Here is a 21,913-nt window from a genome sequence, read left to right as displayed (position 1 = left end):
TTAAGGGGTCTTTTGCCTTCCGGCCTCCCCCCAACTAAGGAGTTGGTCTCGCCCAGCCGGGCCCTGGGCGCGGCGGCGACGGCCGCGTCACTGGCGGGCGGGATCCCTCCGCTCTGGGGAGAGCAGTGCTGGACGGTTGAGTTGGGGTGACTGAGGAAATCCATCCGCGTCGCCGCCGCTGCCGCCTCCGCCGCGGAGGAAGACAGGACCTCCCGCGCTCCTCGAGCGACCCTTCGCAGAATCCCACCGCCACAGGTACTTCCGCTGACAAAAGAAGTCCTCTTCTCCCCCAGCCCCAAATTCCCGTGGGGGAACCTCTCTTCCTTGTGTCGCCCCGGTCTAGCCTCTTGGGAGCGGACGTAGCGCCCCAGACCTCCCCTCCCTTCCTCTGGCTCCGTCGCTCCCAAACCCGGAAGGGGAACTGGGGGGACCCTCAGCCCCAACAATGCGCGCGCTCCCCGCACCGTCAGGGGCATTTTGCCTCACCCCAGACCCCATCCCAGCCTCTCCTGCCTCTTGCTCCTTGAGAAGTTGGGGGGCCGAATTCCGGGCTTCCTCTAGGCCCCGTCCCGCCCCCTTCTCCCCCATCACCACCCTCCCGTTTGCCCCTGGGTAGCACCCCTCGTGTCCTCCCATTTTGCACCCATGCCGGCGTTCGCCTTGCAGAACTCCAGAATCAGAGAGGCAGGCAAGGCCGCGAGGCCACCCTTCCCTTAGCCTCCACCCTTCCCTCGATCTGGGTTCTGTACGTGTTTTCTGGCCGCGTTACCCTAGACCGGAGACCTCGGCTCCCTGTTCCCTCTACTAGCCCTAACCCCAAACCCAGCTCCCGGACGCGCTCATCCCACGTCTAGCTTTCTTTTGGGCAAAATGGAGGTCGTGGGGGCCGGAGGGCCAGGCCCACTGCGCTTCGCAGCGAGGCACCGGCCCGCGCCTTCCAGCTGCCAGATCGGGGACCCTCCCATGTCCCCTCCCCTTCGCCCAGCCAGACCTGCGGAGGCGGTGGCACCCCCATTTTTCCTTGGGGCCCCGGCTGCTGTATGCCCAGGTTCCGGGGGCCGCCGAGGGGTCCTTGGAGGGTGATGGGGACTGAGGGCTGGAAGCGTCGCCCCCGCCCCCGGCGGCTTCCTCCCGGCCTGTTTCCTTCTGCGCCTGGCCTCTGGCGTTGCCGCTCGGTCTGGGCTACCGGCAGCTGGAAGGAAGGGGCTTTGTCCGGAACTGAGGACGCGGAATGGGAGACTTTGCCCCCCACCGCAACAGGCTCCCCGCTTTTTTGGAGGGGCATCCCCCGGCGCTAGTGTAGAAAGCTGAACTGGCAAGAGGGGAAATGTCAGTGGGGAAGAGGAACGCCCAAGGCCTGGGGGAAGTGGGAGCTGGGTGGGGGACGTCTGGGTCGACAGAGTGCAGCGTGCACGGCTAGATCACACAGGTGTCCGGAGAAGGCGGCAGGACTGCGGGCCCTGGAGCGGAGCCGGCCGGGCCCCTGGGGCCCCGGCGCGGAGCCCGGAGGCTGGGCTCGTGGGGTGCCGAGGGCGCAGGGCCGGGCCGCTTGGGGCCGCCAGCCCGCCCGCCGGCTCGCGTCTGGGAGAGAGCAGCTCCGCGCCTCGGGGCTGGGGACCTCTCCTCGGAGCACTAATTACTCGAGAGCGGCTCCCACGGGCTTTCTGCGGGCGCGCTGGGACGGGCGGCCTCGGCGCTGGAGGGAGCAGCGGCTTGGGGCTGCCTTCCCCGCCACCCTTCCCTCCGCCCGCCAGGGGCGGCTAATGGGGCGCAGCCGGCCCAGGGATTATCCGGGGTGAGCCGTCCCGAACCTATTAGTGCCAATCGGCTTTCCCAAATCCTGTAAACAGCCACCCCGGCTGGTTCTGGGTTGGGGCGGGAGGCTGGGTCGGGCGGGGGGATGGGGCCGGGGGGTGGGGTCACCCACCCTACAGGTCTCTGCCGTGGATGCGGTTGCCTTGGCAACAGGGCTAGGGTGGGGGCACTTCACCAATGAGGTGCTCTCAGTCCGGGTGACGGTTGCCTAGGCAACCCCACGAACAGCCCAGCTTCCCCCTCTGGTCTCTCCCCCACCCCAGTCGAAGCTGGGGGTGTGTGTGGAGGGTGTGCGGTGTGTGGGGGTGAATTTAAAGAGGCACCGCCCCTTTTAAAATTAGGTGCTAGGAGGGCGGTGCCTGTGCGGGCCGGGGCGGACGCCAGGTCTGTTTTCCAAGGGACTCTCCCCGCCCCCTCCCCTCCCCCCCGCCGTCCCCCCTTCAGTTCCTGCCGCGGGTGTCCCGCCCGGGCTGCTGTCCGAGGGAGGGGTTTCCCCTGCGCTTCCTCTTGCACTTCCCGCTCCGTTTCCGGGGGGCGGGAGGAAGATTGGGGAAGTCACCTCTTCCTGGGCAACATCCCTCCTGTGCCAAAGACCCAGATTCTGCCTGGCCGACCGCGGCCGCCGCTGCTGTCCCCTCCCCCCAGCCCCACCGGCGCTTACCCCTTCCGGGCCGCTCTTCAACCCCGCCTTTTCCCCCTTCCCCGGCGGCCTTGGGCCTGACGTCAGCCCTGCATCCCCCAGGCCTCGGGCCAGCGGCGAGGAGCTGTCTCCCCCAGCCCCCGTCCCGCGGCCCCCAGCCGCCCCCAACCCCGCCCCACGGGCCCGGCGCCATGAGTGAGCTGGAGCAACTGAGACAGGAGGCTGAGCAGCTCCGGAACCAAATCCGGGTGAGGGCCTGACCGCGGGGCTGGGGAGGCTGAGCCGCCAGGGCCAGGTGGCCTAAATGGACCGGGGTGGTGGAGGGGGGTGGATTCTTGTGTCTGCCGCTACCCTAGTCTCTGTCTCCTCTCCTCCACTCGTCTGTCACCCCTTCCCCTGCCTCCTCCTCCCCCTCTTCTCCTGCCTCTGAGGGGCTCTGCCATCTCTTTCAGGATGCCCGAAAAGCATGTGGGGATTCAACATTGACCCAGGTGAGATGAATCCAGGGCTGAACCTGGGGTTTGGGGAAGGAGCGAGGGTCGGAGGCACCCTGCTTGGTGGGCCCTGCTGCCTGAACCCTTCTGAGCGCTTTCTGCCTCTACCTCCAGATCACAGCTGGGCTGGACCCAGTGGGAAGAATCCAGATGAGAACACGGAGGACCCTCCGTGGGCACCTGGCAAAAATCTATGCCATGCACTGGGGGACAGACTCAAGGTGTGTGTGTGGGGTGGCGGGTGGTTGGAGCCGTGTGCTGAGGTGTGTGTGTGTGTGTTTGGGGCCGTGTGCTGAGGGGTGTGTTTGCCCTGGGCTGAGTTTGTAGCAGGCCGACTGGGGCAGGGGTTGCAACCTGGCGGATCTGGCGAGATGACCAGCATGCCTGTGTGTTGTTGAGCGTGTTTGGGAAGACAGTGACTCCCAGACAGCCCCAGGGGGTGGGAAGCAGGAGCACACTGGCAGGAACTTCCTGGCCGCTGCTGGGGTCAGCAGGTCTGCTGCTGCAGAGGGCCTCGGTGTCCTGTCTCCAGAGGGAGCTTCCCACCCTGACCCCTCTGCCTCTCCCCTGTCACTTTTCAATAGGCTGCTGGTCAGCGCCTCCCAGGACGGGAAGCTCATCATTTGGGATAGCTATACCACCAACAAGGTAGAGGTGGGGCCTGAGGCCAGATGTCGGGGGGCCGCGGGCCCTGGCTGGCTCCAACCCCTGGCACTGCCCCTTCTCTCCAGGTCCATGCCATCCCTCTGCGCTCCTCCTGGGTCATGACCTGTGCCTATGCGCCCTCAGGGAACTTTGTGGCCTGCGGAGGGCTAGACAACATCTGCTCCATCTACAGCCTCAAGACCCGCGAGGGCAATGTCCGGGTCAGCCGGGAGCTGCCTGGCCATACCGGTGAGAGGGACCTGGCAGGGCTCGGGGGCACGGTTGCAGGGGGGAGGGGCTGTGCCGCCCGCCCTGAGAGCCTCGGCTGACCAGTCCCTTCCCCCAGGGTACCTGTCATGCTGCCGCTTCCTGGATGACAACCAAATTATCACCAGCTCCGGGGACACCACCTGGTGAGGCCCTGCCAGGGCTAGGTAGTTGGGACTCTCCAATACTTCCTGCCTGGAGTGCCCCTGCCTTGGCGTTTAGTATGTAGCGTGTGCCCGGAGCGAGCAGGGGGTCTTCTGAACACTTGGCCTCCCTTTCCTGTGACCTGGTGGCTCCGTGTGCCCCCCTGCTCGCATGTTCTCTCAGGGCCGGGCTCGCACGGTTGGGGTGGCGGGGGGTTGCCCTGTATCCCTCTCTGATCGCTTCCTTCTTTCCGTCATGTCTCCAGTGCCCTGTGGGACATTGAGACAGGCCAGCAGACAGTGGGTTTTGCTGGGCACAGTGGAGATGTGATGTCCCTGTCACTGGCCCCCGATGGCCGCACCTTTGTGTCTGGTGCCTGTGACGCCTCTATCAAGCTGTGGGACGTGCGGGATTCCATGTGCCGACAGACCTTCATCGGCCACGAGTCGGACATCAATGCCGTGGCGGTAAGTTCCGGGTGGAGCCAGGCTGGCCCGTCTGCCAGGCTCCCGGCTCTGCTCTACCCTCATCCCGCTCCGGTCCCGTGCCCTGCAGTTCTTCCCCAACGGCTACGCCTTCACCACCGGCTCCGACGACGCCACCTGCCGCCTCTTCGACCTGCGGGCTGACCAGGAGCTGCTCATGTACTCCCACGACAACATCATCTGCGGCATTACCTCTGTTGCCTTCTCCCGCAGCGGCCGGCTGCTGCTCGCCGGCTACGACGACTTCAACTGCAACATCTGGGACGCCATGAAGGGCGACCGTGCAGGTGCGTGCCGGGTGCCAGGAGGCGGGGTGGGTGTTGGGCCCAGGGAGCCTGGGTTCTGACGGTTGTCCCTCACAGGTGTCCTCGCCGGCCACGACAACCGTGTGAGCTGCCTCGGGGTCACTGATGATGGCATGGCTGTGGCCACAGGCTCCTGGGACTCCTTCCTCAAGATCTGGAACTAACAGCTACCGCCCCACTGGGCCCAGGCCAAGAGGGGCCCTGCCCATGCCCACACTACAGACCAGGAGCTTTGGGGCTGGGTACACACCAAGCCTCCCTCCTCGGGCCACGGGGCCTTGGGTCCCTGCTCCCCTACCCAGGTTTGGTTCCTCCCGGGGGCCCCCACTGTGGAGATAAAGATGGGGATAGAATGGGGGAAGAGGAGGGGCAGAAAGCCCTCATCCTTTTGCTGCCCTGGGGTTGGGGCCTCGTCCCTCTGGAGGGCCAGAGGCAGGAGGTAGAAACTCCAGGGGCTGGCTTTTTTAAAACTGGTTTTATTTTAATTTTTATTATATTTTCAGTTTTTCCATAAAGGAACCAATTCCAACTCTGTACCTGGTCTCTGCCCTTGTGTCTTTCTCATTCCAGGTCTCTGCTCCCAGGGCAGACCAGTGTATGCATCAGGGGTGCGGTGGGGGTGGTGGGGTGGATACGGGTCCTTAGAAATCGGGACCAGGGAGAAATTCCCACAGGAATTTTTTCAGCTAAAGTCAGGCAGGAGGATCTTCTACGCAACAGGGCCATGCATGCTCCCAAAGACACACAGCCCTGAGTCCAGCTGGCTGACCAGTTGTCCCTGGCCACGGCTCTTTCAGTTCCCAGCGCTTAGCCTTGCCTCATTCCCCAAAGACCCTCTTCCCCAACAAAAGACACATGGCAGAAGGGGAGAACACACACCAAGTTTTATTGGGGGAAGGGGAGTATTTACAGGGGCGGGTAGAAGAGAGGGGAGTCACACAGGGTGGGGGTAGGGGAGGTTTGGGGTCCGGGGCAGACAAGGGGATACACAACAGCCCCTGCACCCACCCCAACCCAGGGCGGGTGGGAGAGCAGCCGGGGCCCAGGAAGACCCAGGAAGACGGGTGGGGAAGGACGACAGTGGGGTTGGAGCCCCTGGGCTGGGGGGCTCAGGGGCTTGTAAACATTGACCACTCTCAGAAGGGGATGGGGGTGGGAGAGGGCTCCCCCTACACTTCCTCACAGGGTTAAGGCCTCTCCAGGCTCAAGGGCCCCCTAAGTTCAAAGTCTCTTTAGCTGGGGGGAAGGGGAAGGGAGAGACAGGGAAGAGTGTCACCCCCCTCCCCTGCATTGGCTGCGGCAGGGGTGGGGGCGGTTACATTCAGTCACAACAGTATCCCCCCCGACTCCTCTAGCCGCCAAATACTGGCATGAGGAAGGGGGGAGCGGGGGGGCCAGCAGCAGCAAGACATTTCCCCCTGGCCCATCACCCCCTTATTGCTTTAGAGAGAATATTGTCTTTTCACGGACGCTAACACTGTTGAAACCAGGGAGAAGCGGGCGGAGGGTGCCCCTCCACCCCCGAGGCCAGCTTTATCCCCCAACACTGACCCAGTTGCCACTTTGGTGCAAAACAAAACAAAAACAAAAACAAAAATGTGGTCTCTCTGGGGATGGATGGGGAAAGAAAACAGGCCACTCCCCATTTCCCCAGGGCAGGAAGGATAAATACATTCATGGAGGGGAGGCAGTGGCAGACTCCTGCCCTAATACTGCGCTCTGAGCAATGAGGTCAATGGGAGAAGTTAAATGAAAAACCCAAAAGAAAAACGTAAAAAAAAAAAGAGAAAAGAAAAGAAAACACAAACGGAGACAAACCCAGGTAGGTGATTGGGAATAAGAGTTGGTGAGCGACAGAAGGGCAGCCTACCCCTGACCCAGGAGAGACGACACTTCCGTTCCGGACCCCCGCACCTTACCCAACATGAAAAACGCATCGGGGGAGCGGGAAGGGGAGAGGCCACTTGCTCCTCTCCCATTTGGTCAATGGAGGGGTCAGAGCAGAGCTGGGTGGTCCGCAGCCCACGTAGCTGGCTGCAGGCGGGGAACTCCCTCCGAACAGCCCCACGCCGCAACCTGAAGCCCCGCGCTGCCCACTCCCTCGGCTTCCTAGGCCCTCCTCCGGCCCCTTTCACAGGAGCGAACAGTCCCGAAGTGGTGCCTCTCTCTCCAGCTCCTGGAGGCACTGCTCCACTCCCACCTCGCGCCGGGTAGAGGCAGAAGGCGCAGCGGGGGCTTGTGGCCCGAAGAATACATTCATGTGGCAAGGCAGGGAGCTGACGCTTTCAGCTTCATGCCCAGGCCGCCCCCCCCCCCCCCAAATGGCAGCAGTGGGGGAAGCCCCTCACCAGGGCCAGAGCGGAACCTCCACCACCCTGACAACCAGATGAGGTTGGCACTGGCTGGCCCTTTCCCCTCTACCTCATCAGCCAGCACAGGACGGAGGCCCGGAGAGCGGAGGCGGCCCGACCCATTTGTGCAACTCTTCCCCCAAAGCAGCAAAGCCGAGGGGCTACTTTGGCCCCAACCCCGGACGCCTCTGCCACAGTCAGAGCAACAAAGGGAGCCGTTCACAGCGGGTCCGGCTGGCGGGGCTGAGGGGGCCTCGCTGTGCAAACTGCTGGCACCCCAGCTTCCAGTTACCCCAATGGCCCACCATGTGGGGCAGGGAGGGTAAGTGCAGCCTCGGGGGCCAGGCAGGACAGGTCCGTGGGGCCCGTGTTCCCACTGCCCCAAAATAACAGTGTGGTTTTTTCTTTCAATCTCCTAACCTTTTTTTTTTTCCATTTTCTTTTTCTTAAAAAAAAAACAAAAAACAAAAAGAACAAAAAAATCCCCAAAAACCTCTGTGGACCTTCCATTGTCACCCTCACTGTCCCTAGAGGGGGAAGGGGTGCTTAGAGTCTAGTTTTAAACAATTTTTTCTTGTCTCTCCTAACGTTTTCTTCAGGGTTGCTTAAAATGTTTTTTTTTTTCCCCAAGAGAAAACAAAAACAAAACAAAAACAAAAAAAAACCAAAAAACAAAAACCCTTCCCCCCCATTCTGTAAAGTGCCTCGTGGTGGGTGAGTTAAGGTGCATCGTGTGGTTTGTAACAAGTGCTGGGGACCCTGCCCCTGCTTCCTCCTACGCTCCCTGTGGGGAGCCTGCAGGCTGGGGACCCAAGGGTCCAAGCCGCTGCTGCCGCCCCTGGCCTACAGCCCAGGAGCTGGTGGGACGGGCTGGTCAGTAGTCATCCACGCTCTCGATCTCACCAGAAGGTCCGTGCAGGGAGTACCCTGAAGCCGGGGAGAAGCTGGGTTTGAGCTCTCCCCAGGCTCCTGGCCCCTGCTGAGTAAAAAGCCGCCTTCGTGGCCACACCCCCGAACTCACCCAAGATGCTAGGATCTGAGTGCAGCATCAGCGCCCGCCTCTTGGCCTTGCTGCCCTCCCCAGGGCCGAGTTTGGTGCTGTGGTTGGTCTGAAAGGCTGTCTGTAGGGAGCCACTGCTCAGCCACGCCTCCTGTGAGGCTCAGAGAGGGAGGCCGGGTCAGCAGGGAGAGGAGAGGAAGCCTCCCCCGACCCGCCAGGGGCCCGCGAGGCCTCACCTGCTGCTGCTGCCGCTGCTGGCTGGCTTTCTGCTTGGCCCTCCGCTCTAGGAACTGTTTGGCAAATTCTTTGGCTTCCAGCGTGTCCCCCAAGCAGGAACGGATATAATCGTGGACGTCGTAGGGGGATTCCACCTCCTTGAGGATCGCTACAGCCATGGGCACTGAGGGGCAGGAGGGGGGCTGTCAGGGTCCGCCCGGCACAGGCCCAGAAGCCCCGGCCCCGCCCGGCCCCGGCGCTGTGGCCTGTACCATCCAGGCTGCCCGTGGTGCTCAGCGTGTGCAGCATCTGCTCGCACCACTGGGTGAAGCCGTCCTGGGGCCTGGGGATGCCCTGCAGCAGCTTCAGCAGCTTCTCTTCCTCCTCTGTCTTTTTGCGCACGGGCCGACCCGACAGGTGGCTGTACGAGTCACTGTGTGGGCCGGGGAGGAACGAGAGCCAGGAAATGAGCGGACACCTGCCCCGTCCTTCCAACCCTGGCCCGAGGCCTGACGGGGCGTGCGGGCCCGGGCACCCACCTGAGAGAGGGGCTGCTCCGGCTGTTCTTCAAACCCAGGCTGCGGGCCAGGCTCCCGCCGCTCTTGAGGGTGTCCTCCCAGAGCCCCGGGCCGCCGCTGCCGCCCCCGCTCTTGTCGGGCCCGCCCCACAGCGGCCCGGCCTCAGACACCCACTGGTTCAGGGGGGCCGAGCTCAGGCCCCCAAGCTGCTACAGATGGCAAGAATCAGAGCGGCCCCAATCCGGGGACACACTCTAGAACAACTAAGCGGGGAGGCTCACCGAGGTGGCCCAGTGGGGGCGAGGGGAGGGCCGCCCGGAAGAGAAACGCTTCGGAGTCAGATACGGACCAGGGCTCAGCCTCAAAAGTCGGGGCTAAGCGACTCCCCCCACCCCGGGTCACCCTGGGAGCTGACTGCAAGGTTTTCCCCAGGGCTCCCAAACCGCTGCTCAGCGGGGGAAGGGCCGGCCTGCTCACCACGCGGTGGTTGGGGGCCTGGGCCCGCGACGGCTCCCGGGGCGCCGGCTGCTTGTGCAGCTGCCGCTCGCCCTCCAACTGCAGCTCGAGCAGCGTCTTCATGGACAGCCCCTGCTTGGCCAGGCCGGCCCACAGCGGGGGCGGGGAGCTGGGCGCCGGCGGCACGGGGACAGCGGCCACCGCCTGCTGCTGCTGGAGCAGCTTCAGCAGGAGCTCCTGCTGCCGCACCTGGACCAGAGCAGCGCGGTGAGGGCCAGCGGCCTGGCCCCGGGCCCGGGCGGGCGAACACCGGCGCGGGCAGGCGCAGCCGGGCACGCACCTGCTTGCGGCGAAACAGCTCCTCCTCCTCCTGCCGCCGCTTCTGCTCCTCCTGCTGCTGCTGCTGCCGCCGCTTCTCCTCCCGCCGCTTGCGCTCCTCCTCCTCCCGCTTCGCCCTGAGCTCCACTTCTCTGCGCTCTTGGAACTGGCACAGCCAACGAGCTCAGACGGCAGACCCGGGGGCCCCCCCCGGCCTTCCCTGCCTCAGCCCGACCCCCGCCACGCGAGGACCGCAGCCCCAGAAAACCCACTCACTTTGTGTTGCAGCTGGAGTTGTTCTAGAATTGGACCCTGAGTCGAAGAGTTAATTGGTATGTCCCAAAGACTGGCCTCACCGCCTGCAGGAGGCAAGGGCGGCGGCGGGAGGCAGCTCAGGCTCAGCTGGGCTGGAGTGGCCGGAGGGCTCGAGCAGACACCATGTCTGTCACCTCCTCCCCCAGCCCCCGCTCACCCAGGGACTCGGGGCAGGAACAAGCAGGCCACACACCTGACTGTGATGAGGCTGAGGTATGTATGTCCCAGAGGGGGCCCGAATCCGGCACCGACAAGGACCGGTTCATGGTCGGGAGCAGGTTCTGGTCCCCGCCTCTGAGGAGAAAAGCCGCCATTCTCAGAACTCCGAGTTCCTCTTGGGGCTGCCCTGCTCCCCCTGACAAGACCCCGGCCCACGAACCTGGGCGGTTTGAGAGCTTGGAGCTGCTGCAGGAACGCCGCGAGCTGCTGCTGCTGTGGTGGACTCAGGTCCCCCAGAGCCGCCTTCTCCCGGAGCGCGCACTGCGGGAGCTGCCGGCTGCCAACATGGGGACGGGCGTCAGGGGCGAAGGCCACCCAGCCCAGCCCGGCCCGGCCCGGCCCGGCCCGGCCCGACCCAGCCTCCAGGGCCTCCTGGGTGCCCCGTACCTGCCAACCAGCTGCAGGAACTGCTGGTGCTGCAGCTGCTGGTACAAGGCTGCGGCGGCCATCTCCTGCTGCTTCTTCAGCCGCTCCTGGTCCATGTTGCCCTGGGTGAGGACCAGAGCGCGCCTGTGGCTCTGACCTCCTCTCCCTCCGCACCCCTGCTGCCATCCGTCCGGCCCCAGCCCCGCTCCTGCTTCCCCTCCCCACTCCTCGCCAAGGGGGCCGTGCTTACCAGCAGTGGGGGTGGCGAGGGTCCTGGGGCAAAGGGCACGCGACCCCACATCTTGATCACCTCACCCAGGGGCTGGAAGCCCTCATCGCAGCCCCGCTTCACAAGCAGCGCCATGGAAAAATAGCCCGCCTGGAACCACTCTGCCATCTCCTGTGTTGTGAAGGGGCCTGGACCAAGGGAAGGACGACATTGGCCAGAGAGCCGTGCCAGAGAAGCCCTGAACGAGAATGTCAGTGTCCCCTGCCCCCAGCAGCCCCTCCTGCATGGCTCCTACTCCCCACGGGCACCTTGGATCTCCCCCTGGGGGTCCTTGTAGAACCACTTCCGGGCGGCACCATGGCTGAGGGGGAGGGCGGTGGCAGCCGCTGAGTGGCGCAGGCCCTGGGCCTGCATGGCAGCCGTGAACTGCTCCTCCTCCAGGGAGCTGTCCTGCAGGGAGGCCACCAGCTTCTCCGCCTCCTGGGAGACAGAGGAGAGAGTGAAGGCTCAACAGCCCAATCCCCGCAGCATCAGGATGGGCTGCAGCCAAGATCGGGGTGGGGTCGGGAGGTCAGGTTACAATGCGGAGGATCAGATGGGGAAAGCATGGGACAGGGCAGAGGCAGACGCAACGATGGCTCTCCGTCCCCGTGCGGCGGGATGCCCAGAGCCTTGAGGTCCCTCACACCTGCTGCAGGTGTTTCAGGCCTTCATCATCCTCCAGATCTCCAGGTGGGCCAGACGGTGAGCCTACCCCAGGACTCAGCGGCAGTCCCCTCACATCATCTAGAAGCAAAGACAGTGGAATGGGGGGCGGGGTCCAGAGAAGAGGAGGAGAGGCTTCCCTATGCACCCTCACCAGGAAAGTGGGACTCCAGTTCTACTCCTTCCTCCCAAGATGCCTCAGGTACGTCCATCCCACCACAAGGAAGAGGAGCGTCCCCCCATGCCCCACTCCGCTACCTTCAGCTGCCGGCAGGTCCTGGTCTGCGGCGTCATCCCCTTCCCCAGTAGCCCCCCAGAGTGGGCCCAAGGTGGGCAGTGGGGAGGGGGAACTGGGCTTCTCCTCCTGAGGAGGTAGTGGGGTTAGCTCCTTTCCTCCTGAAAGACACAGGTAATTACCAGAATTCAAAACCAAAGGGCCGAAAGGCCTTAAAAAATGACCTGACACAAACTCCCCCATTTGTGGCCCAAACCTAGATCTCCGAACCTCGAATCCACCCACCTAACTTTGCTCAACTCCTCTAACACCCAGCAAATCAGTACCACAAACTCCGTCTCGCAACACTGGACACACCGTACACGTGTCCACGTCACAGTCCAGAGCCCCCAGACCTACTAAAGCCGCGTTCTTCAGATTCTCCAAAGGATTTGCACGGATCACCTTGATGACGCCGGACTGTGAACTGCCTCCCCGCCTTTCAGGCACGGGCCTGCTCCGTCCCCCCCACCCCGCCCCCGCCCAGCCGGCCACACCGGCTCAGGGCCCCTCTGCCCACCTGGCCTGGCTCAAGGCCCTCTCCCTCCTCCCCACCCCACCCCGCAGGCTCACCTGCCTCAGGCACCCTCGTCTAGCCCTTCGGAAGGCTCTTCCTCCTCTTCCTCCAGGCCCTGGAAGTCAAGCTCCTGCTCCTCAGGAATGGGCTCCTTAGGGCCCTTCTGCACAGGGTTAGGGGACACGGTGGGGGAGCAAGAGGCAGAGGATGAACGGGTGGGAGTGAGAGGCCCCCGCCGGGGCAGGCCCCGCCGCCCTCCCGTGGCGCCCTTCCCTGCGTCTCCTCCAGTACCTTGAGAGGCAGGAAGGCCCCCGAGGCATCGAAGGTGCCCATCTCTTCGTCCTCGTCATCCAGGCACCACTCTGGGAGCCCGTCCTTGTCTTCCTCGAAGCCGTCGGGCCCCCGGCACCTCCGCAGGTGAGCGCTGCCTCCCCCACCCCGCCCTTCCTCTTCACCACACCCTCCTCGGTCCCCTCGCAAATCAAACTCAAACTTGCGACGCCGGTCCCCGTGTTCCCGCCAGCCAGCAGAGCGGGGGCCGCCATCTGGGCAGGGAAAGACAGAGAAGGAAGGTCAGGATCCCGGTCAAGCCGCCCACCAGGACCTCCCCTCCAGCCCGGGAACCAGCGGCATCTCCAGGTCTGCCCTCCCACGCACCCCACTCCACAACCCTTTCTGTCCCTGCACCGGGCCGCAGGAGCCCACCCTCACATGAAGGCTCTGTCACCCTCTGACCCCACGACACACATCCGGCCCCAACCTCACCAGGGCTGGCTGAGCGCCAGCGGTCGCCGTCTCGCCGGGGTCCTGCCCCGAGTCTCCAACTGCCCTCCTCCTCCTCCTCTTGCTCCTCCCGAAGAGAACGCCAGTTCTCGCTATCCGAGCGGGCATGCTCCTTCCTCGGGCCAGCCCCTCCCTCCTCAAACCCGGATCGTGCTTGGGGGTGGGGGAAGACACAGTCAGCGCAACGGCAGCCACGGTCCCGGGAGGAGCCCAGCTCCAGGCCCCCCTGTCCCCTCCGCCTCCCTCAGGAAGACACCCTCTACTGACACCACCCACTTAAGTCCCACCCCCCACCTCTCAATGACCTCTAGGACCAGGCTATCGCCGCTCTCCATACCTCCATCCCTCCTGGCCGACTTCTCAAACCTTCTCTCGCCTCTGCAGAAGGAAAAGGTGTTGGTCAGGACAGGACAGACTCCACCCAGCCCTTGCACGTGCGGCACCTCGGAACCCTCTGTCCGTTCTGCCCCCAGAGGGGTGGGAAGAGGGAGGGCGTTGGGGGGGGGTGTCCTAGAGAAATGTCAGGCTTGGGAGGGAGCGTAGGAGAGCACACAGGAAAAGGTCACGGGATAAACAGGTACCAAGAGAATCAGAAGTAAGACGAAAGGGCCGCAGGGAGCCAGTCTGAGGCCAAGAGGAAACTCTGTGACCAGGGCTTATTTGGAGGGTCTCCTGCTGCCCTCTAACAACAGAGACCCGAGCCACAGGGCTTCCCTCGGCTCTGCCACTATGCTGCCAGCACCTGTCATCCCAACTCTGGCTACGCTGGATCTCCCGGGGGTTTCGGCCGAAGGCCCCATCGCCTTCTTCAATGCTTCTTTGGTAAAAGCAACTGTCACCACGGCCTCGGCCTGGAGAAGAGACGAGATACATGTGGGAAACCTGCCGGACCACCTCTCTGCACCCTCAAACCACAGGCAGCACCCCCCGGCCCACCCCCAGAACCCCCCTCTACCTCGGCTCCGAGTGCTGCCCCTGCCACGGGAGGTGCCACCTAGGGGGGGACCAGCCCCTTTCCCCATCAGCCTCAGCACAGCCACACTGTTCACTGACAGGGAGAAGTTTCTCTGAGGAGGGAGCCAGGGGTGGGAGTGAGGACCCAGACACCCGCCCCCCTCACCCCTGCCCAGAACAAGCCCCACCGCCTACCTCCCCAGCTCCGGCTATGGAGGAGGCCCCTCTGCAGGGGAAGACCCAGCGCCCGGCCCCGCCCCGGCCCCGCCCCACCTGCTCCTCCTCCGTCAGCGGCTCCAGCGCCAGCGGCTGCAGTGGCTCCTCCTGTAGCACCGCAGCAAACTCCCTGTCCTGCAGCTCATCCGGCACCTGTCAGCGGGGACAGGAGAGCTGGGATCCCACCGGCTCCCAGGCCCTCTCCACCCGCTCAGACCAATCAGGCAGCTGGGCCACACGCCCCCCACCCGTCTCCCCGCACCTTGTTCTCCTTGACGTAGAGCGCCAGCATCTCCTCTCGCCCGTAGCGGTAGTCGGCCAGCTTGTACTTGGGCATGGCGGGGGAGGGGGGCGGGGAGGCCACGCTGCCACCACTGGAAAGCGCTCTCAACCTATGAAAGGAACACAGGGAAGGAAAGAGACAGGAGTCTGAGCAACCCTATTTTTTCTGGCTTCTCCAGACCCTCCACAGCGTGCCGAACTCACCACTCAGGCCCAAAATTGAGGGTCTCTGCTGCCATTATGGAGGTGGGCGTGTCCTCGAGGTCAGAGAGGCTGAAGGGAGGAGCGGGGACCTGGCACGTTCACTCTCCAAACACCTGCGGAGGCACACGGACACTAGGCCTGAGAGACCGCACACGCGGAGCACCACGACACAATCAACTACAGCCTCCCACACGGACTCTGAAAGGACTCACCTAAGCCAGCCACGTGCCACACACCATGAGTTACGCGAACTGTCACGAGGAGGGAAGACCTGGCAGAGAGGAGGGGCGAGGGCGGCTAGAGCCCCTTCCGGCTTTGGCAGCCTTCAGAGGTCGCCTCCCTCCGCCCCAGACTCACTTGGCAGCCTTGCCCACAGGAAGCAGGTAGGGCCGGGCCCGGCTCTCCTCAGGCAGGGGCCAATGCTGGAATGAACCAAGGTCCCCAAGCTACAGGATGATGATCTGACTGCAGTGGCGCCCGAGGAAGGAGCTTCACATCCAGGAAAGATCCTTACCGAAAGGTGAGGAAACAGAGCTGGCGTTAAACCAATGGGCCAGATGGGTCCCCCACTTCTGGCCCTCCGTCCTGCTTAATGGGGAGATCTACTGATGCTGGAAACTTCAAGCTGTCCAGCGCAGAGAACTACAGCCCCAGCTCCTCCTCTGTCCCCCACATTAGGCCTCAAGAGCAGTCAACTCCCTCAGCAGAGCTGAGCGAGACACGGGACTCAGCACCCTCCCTGGGCGGCGCGGCATTCGGGAAAGGGCTGGTGGAGACATGCGGGCACGCTCAACACAAGAACAAAACACAAACAAGCCAGCAAACCAAAAACCCATCAGAAGCCAGATACTCGAAAGACAAAAAACATCAGTTATGAAAAAAAATTTACAGATCAAGTTTGGGAGCAAACCTATTTCCCTTCTGAAAGAACTCAGGACTGCTTGTTTGGTGGCTAGAATCCAGGGATTTAATGTCAGGAGGAAAGCCAGAAGAAGAGGAGTGATGGCGGGGAGACCCTATTCCAAGGCCAAAGACAGGGCACGCGGAAGGCTGAGGGCAGGTAAGTCTGGCCAGTGACCGCCTCGGTCGGGCTGGTTTACCCAACAGCAATCAACACCCAGACCCTTCCCACAATTCAGGAAGAGCCCGTCACAACTACTAAGAACCAAGATGGGAAGGCTCTTTTTTTTTTCTTTTTCTAAATATTTTATTTATTCGACAGAGAGAGAGATCATAAGCAGGCAGAGAGACAGGCACAGAGGGAGAGAGAGAATCAGGCTTCCAGCTAAATAGAGAGCCAGATGCGGGGCTCAGTCCCAGGACCCTGAGATCATAACCTGGGCCAAAGGCAGAGGCTTAACCCACTGAGCCACCCAGGTGCCCCTGAGAAAAGAAGATTCTTATGCTATAAACTAAGAAAGAGCTCCCCTTACCATAAAGTAGAAATGAGGTCGATAGAAGCAGTGGCAGTGATCTGTCCCTCTAAGGAACGGCTCTGAGGAGGCAGCTCATCCCTGGCGGTTCCAAGCGAGGACAGGTGGGCAAGGTCTCAGGGAGCTGCACGGGGGCTTCCCTCACTGGCTGGTGGGGAGGCTGGACCCCAGGGCCTCCACGGTTTCCATCAAGTCCACGACTCCACACAACTCTGGCAAGAAAGGAGGAGCGGATTCTTCCCACTCTCACGTACAGCTGCACACGGAAAGATGCAGGAAAATGCCCCGACAGAGGCAGGACCCGGTCCCAGAATCCCAGCAGGAAATGCGGCTCTGGAGAGCATCTGGAACGGGGGGGACCTCCCCCGGTGCGGACTTTGCTTCAAAGCAGTCCCAAGTGGCCACTGCTGGTGACAGACAACCCCACAGCATAGGTGGCCGTCAGGAGACTCATCTGCTGCATCTCCCTTTCACTGGACTGAGGCAGGCCTCCCGGACGACAGAGCGGGGTTCATTCTTCCCATGCTAACACCCCTGCTTCATTCGACCCATGAATCAACCTTGAAGACATTATGCGACAGGAAACCACGAAGTCACAAAAGAAAAATACCACAGGACTCCTTTCATGAGCGATTCCTGAAGAATCCAGTTTAGAAGCAAAGAGAATGACCGGGTCGGGGCTGGGGTGGGTGAGGAGAGCCGGGAGCTGCTCAGTAAAATGGGTGCTGAGTTTTGGCCTGAAGGGGGCAAATGAAGCTGCTCCAGAGCCTGACCGTGGTGACAGCTGCACAACGCGAACAAACTTGACCTCACAGAGCCGGACACTCAGAAACTCGGCTGAAAACTCAATTAAATGGTATATTTAACCACCATTTAAAAAAAGGTTTAGGAAAAAAAAAAAAATTGGGGAATAGCTACTGCATATCTAAGTCTTCCTCACCCGAAGGAAAACACCCCATACCCCTTCAAGCAAACCTCAGGAAAGACTGTTCTGAGCTTCTTGCAGCTCATTCCAGAAGAGCCACTTCTTCAAGGGGAAGATGGGGGACAGAAGAGCCCTGAGGGTGTGGAAGGCTGCTCCGGGGACAGGGGACCACTCACCCTCCCTCCCTTCCAGGGAGTGGCCACGGCAGCTCTCCTGGACTCTCTCCGCTCCTGGCCTTCGCCTTTCCGTCCCGGCTGGAAGGAGCAAACCGAGGAGGAGTGGCTCCCGGTGTGAGAAGCAGGGCAACTGCGGAAGCAAGGAAAAGGCAGTCAGGGCAGAGGAAGCCGAGGGGCAGCTGGAGAAAAAAAAGTCGCGTCTCCAGGTAAGCCTCGCCACCAAGTCCTGGCAGCTGATGGCCGCCGGCCGCTCCCCAAACTGCGGAAAGTGGGGCCAAGCAGCTCCCGAGCCACCCCACGGTGCCCAGCCCTGCAGACCCGAGGGAGTCTTCTCCAGGTTTCCTCCAAGCCAGGGGTTCTCAATGGGGGAGAGGGGCTGTGCTCCCCAGGGGACACGTGGCAGTATCTGCAGGTGGCTTTGGTGGGCACGGCCGGAAGGTGCTACTGGCGTCTAACGGGCGAAGGGTGGGCACGCTGCTACACTGGCCAGAACACAGAGGGCGGCAGCTGGCCCAACACAGCAACACACTGCCAAGGTTGAGGGCCCTTCCGCCGCATCACTAGCACCGGTAAAGCCTCCTTGCTGTTTGGGAAGAACGAAGACGAGAGAGCAACTGATTCGAGGTCGGTCTCCCCGCTGAAGACCAAGCAAGGAAACCGTTTCCTAATTACACGATCCCATGAGAGACAGCTGAAATCCTGCCAGGAGGGAAATCCTCAAGAAGAGATTTAAAACGTTCTGCTAAGTTTCTCGACCACAAACTCTCAAAGCCAACTGTTTGGGTCCCTGGCCGGGACAGGGAGTAGACAGCACTGGGCACAGCACCCTTTCCGGGCTTCCTCTTCTAAGGATTTCCTCAGACTCCTTCCAGCTTACCTGCCACCCTGTGGTCCTACCTTCTCTCTGCCTCACCTCCCTACTCGAGCTCCCTCTGTCCCTGCCTGCCCTGTCTTCCTTCTCAGGCCTCAGCACTGCCTCTGTAAAAGCTCCTTCTCCTGGCATTGGAATTATTGCTATTAAAAGGCTGCCCCCTGCTGGAGTTGAGACGAGAGGACACATACTGCTCCAGGGTGCTCAGAACAGGCTGGCACAACAGGAGGGAAGCCTGTTCTCTGGGGTTCAGAACTCTCAGAAGAAAAAGATGCAAAGAATAGGCAGTCCTAGGACATGCTAAGTTAACGTTATTTCCTCATTCCATCACCCCTAAAATTAGCCCCATTCCAGAGCAACGTGCCTTGGCACAAAGAGGTACCACTATTAACAGAAGTGGAGTCCCAAATTCCCCAACATCTGAGCAACCAGCAAACCGCCCAGTTCCGAGCCTGTTGGGAGAGGACTCCGCCCTTTCTCAGGATAGAAAGATTCTCCAGGCTTAGGAAGGGGTACAACCGCGTACCCCCCCGCCTGGTCAGTTAGCACAGCTCTCTACTTCTCTGAGCCATCACGAGAAGTAACACCCGTTGGCGTGTCTACTGGTTAAGTTTTCAAAGCGCTTTCACACTTTACCTCACTTGATCCCTTCTGCCTACTTGCCCAGTCTTGGGACCCAGCCAGGGAAAACAAGGGAGGGAGGATGCAGCTGCCCCCACAGGGGACCCCATGTTCCTAGACACTATTTGAGACTGGAGAAGGGGTAGTTTTAAGCCACTTTAAATTTCTCCTTAGAATTTTTTAAAAATCTTTCACATAGCAACCTCTCTTCCCTTTCTCTGTTCCGAAGTGGGGCTGCTTTTTCTATTCCCAACTCCAACCACACACAAGGGCACACAGCGGTCCCTGGATTCATCAGATCACATAACTAACTTGTCCCCTGGCTAAAAAAAAAGGCAGGCCAGAGGTCTAGGAACACAACTCACTTGACTGTCATCACCATATGGGACCCTTCCGGCTTCTGGTCCTCGGGCCATGGCAGCAACACCAAGCCCAGATTTGTTTCAGCCCTTCCCCATTACACAGAAGACCTACAACTAGGAAATAAAACTGGAGCTGGGTGAGAGATTGGTGGTCTGGGGCTGCACAGGGAAAAAAGTACAGGGGAGCGATCCGGAGGGCAAACTTCCACATCAGGAGTGGCAAAGGAACCAGCCTGTTGGTATCCATGGGGCTTGGGATGAAGAGACCGGGGGTTGGGGGGCGCCCAGGTACAACTGGCATTGTCAGCTGGGAGGGACAGTGGAGAGAGGAGGTGTGCAGGGTGCGTTCTGGCTAAGCAGCAGTAAGAAGCAAGAGGGGAGTGAGCCTGGGGTGAGTGGAGGAAGAAATAAGAGGCCGGCAATAGACTTAGCATCTCCCAGGGCTGGAGCCCTACGAAAGACCAGACCAGGAAGCTTACTGGGAATTGTGGTAATGACTGGGTAAGAGATGCAAGATGAGGGTCTCTTTCAAGTTAACTTGGGGAGGGGGGGTGCAAAGTGTGAGGGGCCGTGGCCGGGGAGCTGCTGCATCAGAGGCGCTGGGCTGGGAAGAGCCTGGCCTGGAGACAGGAAAAGACTAAGGTGTTAGAAACGGCCGGGCAACAAGGAGGAAGGAGACCCCAATGACCAAGCACTAATGTCGCCCGTCGAAAGGAAATTTAGCTGAAGACCCAGCGGAGGTGCTTCGGTGAAGAGGCAAGGCTTCCACGTTGGCCAAAGTCATGGAACGCCTGGACTCCAAGACCCGCAGGGCCCAGCTAATTCCGACAAGAGCCCAGAGACACACTGGGGAAGTCTCCCGGGAGTGCCGGGCATTAGGGTCGGGGGGCCCCCGGGCGGGCCCGCCGGAGGATGCGGGTGGACGGGAGGGGGCCGGGCAGGGCTGCCGAGGGGCCGGAGGGCGACCGTTAGGAGCGCGGGGGTGGGAAGGAGGCGGGCCGCCCGGGAGGACAGCGTGCCCTTCAGGGAGGGGGTGCCAGGTGCGCGGGGCGAGGGGCGACGGCGGCCGCCCACCCGGAGGGGGCCGGCCTCCCTCGGGGCCGCGCCGGGGAGGGGCCGGCGGGAGGGCGGACGCACCGGGCGGCGGCGGCAGCGGCCTGGGCAGAGACGCGGGAGGGTCCGTGCCGGCGGCCCGCGCTCTCGCTCTGACTCTCGCAGGCTCGGCGCGGCCGCCTCGGCGTCGGGGGCGGGCCTGCCCCGGGCCCGGCGGCGGGCCGGGGTCCGCAGGGCCGCCGAGCGCTTACCGCGGCGGGCGGCGCGAGGCTCCGGTGCCGGGGCGTTGGCGGCGCGCGCGGCGGGCCAGGGGGCGGCGGCGGCGACGGCAGCGGCAGCGGCGGCGGGGGAGGGGGCGCTGGCGCTCCCGCGGCGGCCGCTCCTCTCTGTTTGTGTTTGTAGCAAGATGGCTGCCCGCCTCGCACCACGTGACGCGGCCGCGGGGCCGCCCCCTCCGCCGCCGCCGCTGCTGCCGCCGCCGCCGCGGCCGCCCCCTCCGCCGCTCCGGTCCCCAGCGACCCGCACGGCCTCGCGCCCGCCCCGCCTGCCCAGTGGGGAGCCCGGACGCCCGCCGCCCCCGACCGCCACCACCCCCCGGCAGGTGACCTGAGGCCTGGCTCGTCACGTGACGCAGGGCCTGCAGCTGGCCAGGGGGGTCGGGAGGAGGTTCCCCACCCCCCCGGGGCGCTCCCCGGCTGCCCCCCGTCTCTTTCGCGGCACGTGACATGCGACCGTCGCGACGGAGACCACCGCAGGTGGCATCTCAGGGCTTTCCTTGCCAGTAGGCTTCCTCCAGGAAGCCCGCCTGGGTTGAAGGAGATAACATATAATCCAGAGCTGCATTCATCAGACGTCCTGGGATATGTGAAACAAGTGAGGAACTAATGATTTGGAAACTGTCCGAGGCAGCCCTGGCTGCTGAGACCCATTCCGTCCGGCTCCGCCACCGACTAACTTCTAGACCCCGACGGGGGAGAGTCAGGTGTTAATGCTGTTCTCCGCCCCACCCCACCCCCCATCTCCACTCCTCTCCCTTCCCCAAGTGCTGAATTAAAATAGGTGAATATGAAAGGCTGTTAAAAGAGATAAATTATTATGCAAATGTAAGTAGATTGGCACCTTCTTTGTTTAAAAAGGGGCGTTTCAAGAAAGACTTTTTTAAAATCCCTAAACTTTTTAGGATCAAAGTTGTTATTTTTTTCCTCTGTGTATTTCCACCTTTTTTTTTTTTTTTGCGGGATGGGGGTTGGGGATAGTTATTCCAGAATGTATACCTCACTTTCCAGCTTCCTAAAACAGCTGTTAGCAAACACAGTGTAATCCTTCTCAGGACCGGGAAAGGTAAAGTCAGACTGGGAACTGGAGTCCCTTGGGTTGTGCCATATTGGAGCACAGACCTCAGGAGCTTCCAGAAGGCCCTTTGTTCCTGCACCTAGTGTTCCCCAGGCTTCTAGGCACTTGCAGTTTTAGTGTCTGTTTTTTTTCCCCCCCAGTTCCCTTCACATTCCTGCAGTCAGGATTTCTATCTTAATGCTACCAGTCTCACTGTTTGCTGGAAGATGGCAGTTGTTTAAAGCAAGGGTTCCCGTGCGGGTTTCATTCATTACTACCTGTGGCCTTGAAAATAATCTCTTCCGTCTCTTGAATGTATGGTAAAACATTTAACATAGTACTTGGCACAGGGCAAGGGCTCCACAAATGTTAGCTGACAGGGGCTTCTGGTTCCAGCAGGGTGGACAGTAATAGATTGTTAA

General features: G+C 61.9%; 2 protein-coding genes across 2 annotated transcripts; one reads left to right on the top strand and one right to left on the bottom strand.

Moving 5' to 3' along the window:
• Positions 1-108: 108 nt before the first annotated feature.
• Positions 109-5,331, top strand: GNB2 (G protein subunit beta 2). The gene is made up of 10 exons (XM_004761548.3): positions 109-255; positions 2,558-2,703; positions 2,908-2,946; positions 3,064-3,170; positions 3,534-3,597; positions 3,681-3,843; positions 3,941-4,007; positions 4,271-4,472; positions 4,561-4,777; positions 4,853-5,331. The coding sequence occupies exons 2-10, from the start codon at positions 2,647-2,649 to the stop codon at positions 4,957-4,959; spliced, it is 1,023 nt and encodes a 340-aa protein (XP_004761605.1). The 5' UTR covers positions 109-255; positions 2,558-2,646; the 3' UTR covers positions 4,960-5,331.
• A 333-nt stretch (positions 5,332-5,664) lies between these two features.
• On the bottom strand, positions 5,665-20,570 carry GIGYF1 (GRB10 interacting GYF protein 1). The gene is given in 30 exon segments (XM_045075040.1): positions 5,665-8,073; positions 8,168-8,297; positions 8,383-8,546; positions 8,635-8,795; positions 8,902-9,089; positions 9,358-9,585; positions 9,677-9,820; positions 9,931-10,013; positions 10,163-10,263; positions 10,349-10,465; positions 10,576-10,676; positions 10,805-10,971; positions 11,092-11,263; positions 11,472-11,569; positions 11,747-11,884; positions 12,260-12,274; positions 12,349-12,442; positions 12,571-12,824; positions 13,045-13,215; positions 13,400-13,440; positions 13,805-13,913; positions 14,018-14,129; positions 14,290-14,385; positions 14,495-14,624; positions 14,719-14,831; positions 14,931-14,989; positions 15,076-15,227; positions 16,152-16,363; positions 17,253-17,382; positions 20,411-20,570. Coding segments are annotated over 25 exon segments (3,102 nt in total). The 5' UTR covers positions 14,754-14,831; positions 14,931-14,989; positions 15,076-15,227; positions 16,152-16,363; positions 17,253-17,382; positions 20,411-20,570; the 3' UTR covers positions 5,665-8,020.
• Between the last annotated feature and the right edge of the window lie 1,343 nt (positions 20,571-21,913).

The sequence above is a fragment of the Mustela putorius genome, unplaced genomic scaffold (assembly GCF_011764305.1).
Source record: "Mustela putorius furo isolate JIRA1106 unplaced genomic scaffold, ASM1176430v1.1 tig00000139_pilon_pilon_pilon, whole genome shotgun sequence".
Lineage (NCBI taxonomy): Eukaryota > Metazoa > Chordata > Mammalia > Carnivora > Mustelidae > Mustela > Mustela putorius.
Note: the sequence above shows the minus strand (reverse complement) of the source record. Positions and strands in the feature narration are given on the sequence as shown.

What these genes read in the sequence shown, in the direction of transcription:
- GNB2 (XM_004761548.3), top strand. Translation starts at nt 2,647, where the DNA reads ATGAGTGAGCTGGAGCAACTGAGACAGGAGGCTGAGCAGCTCCGGAAC. An exon ending in CACTGGGGGACAGACTCAAG is followed by an intron (nt 3,171 to 3,533) that starts GTGTGTGTGTGG and finishes ACTTTTCAATAG; the next exon opens with GCTGCTGGTCAGCGCCTCCC. An exon ending in CATGAAGGGCGACCGTGCAG is followed by an intron (nt 4,778 to 4,852) that starts GTGCGTGCCGGG and finishes TGTCCCTCACAG; the next exon opens with GTGTCCTCGCCGGCCACGAC.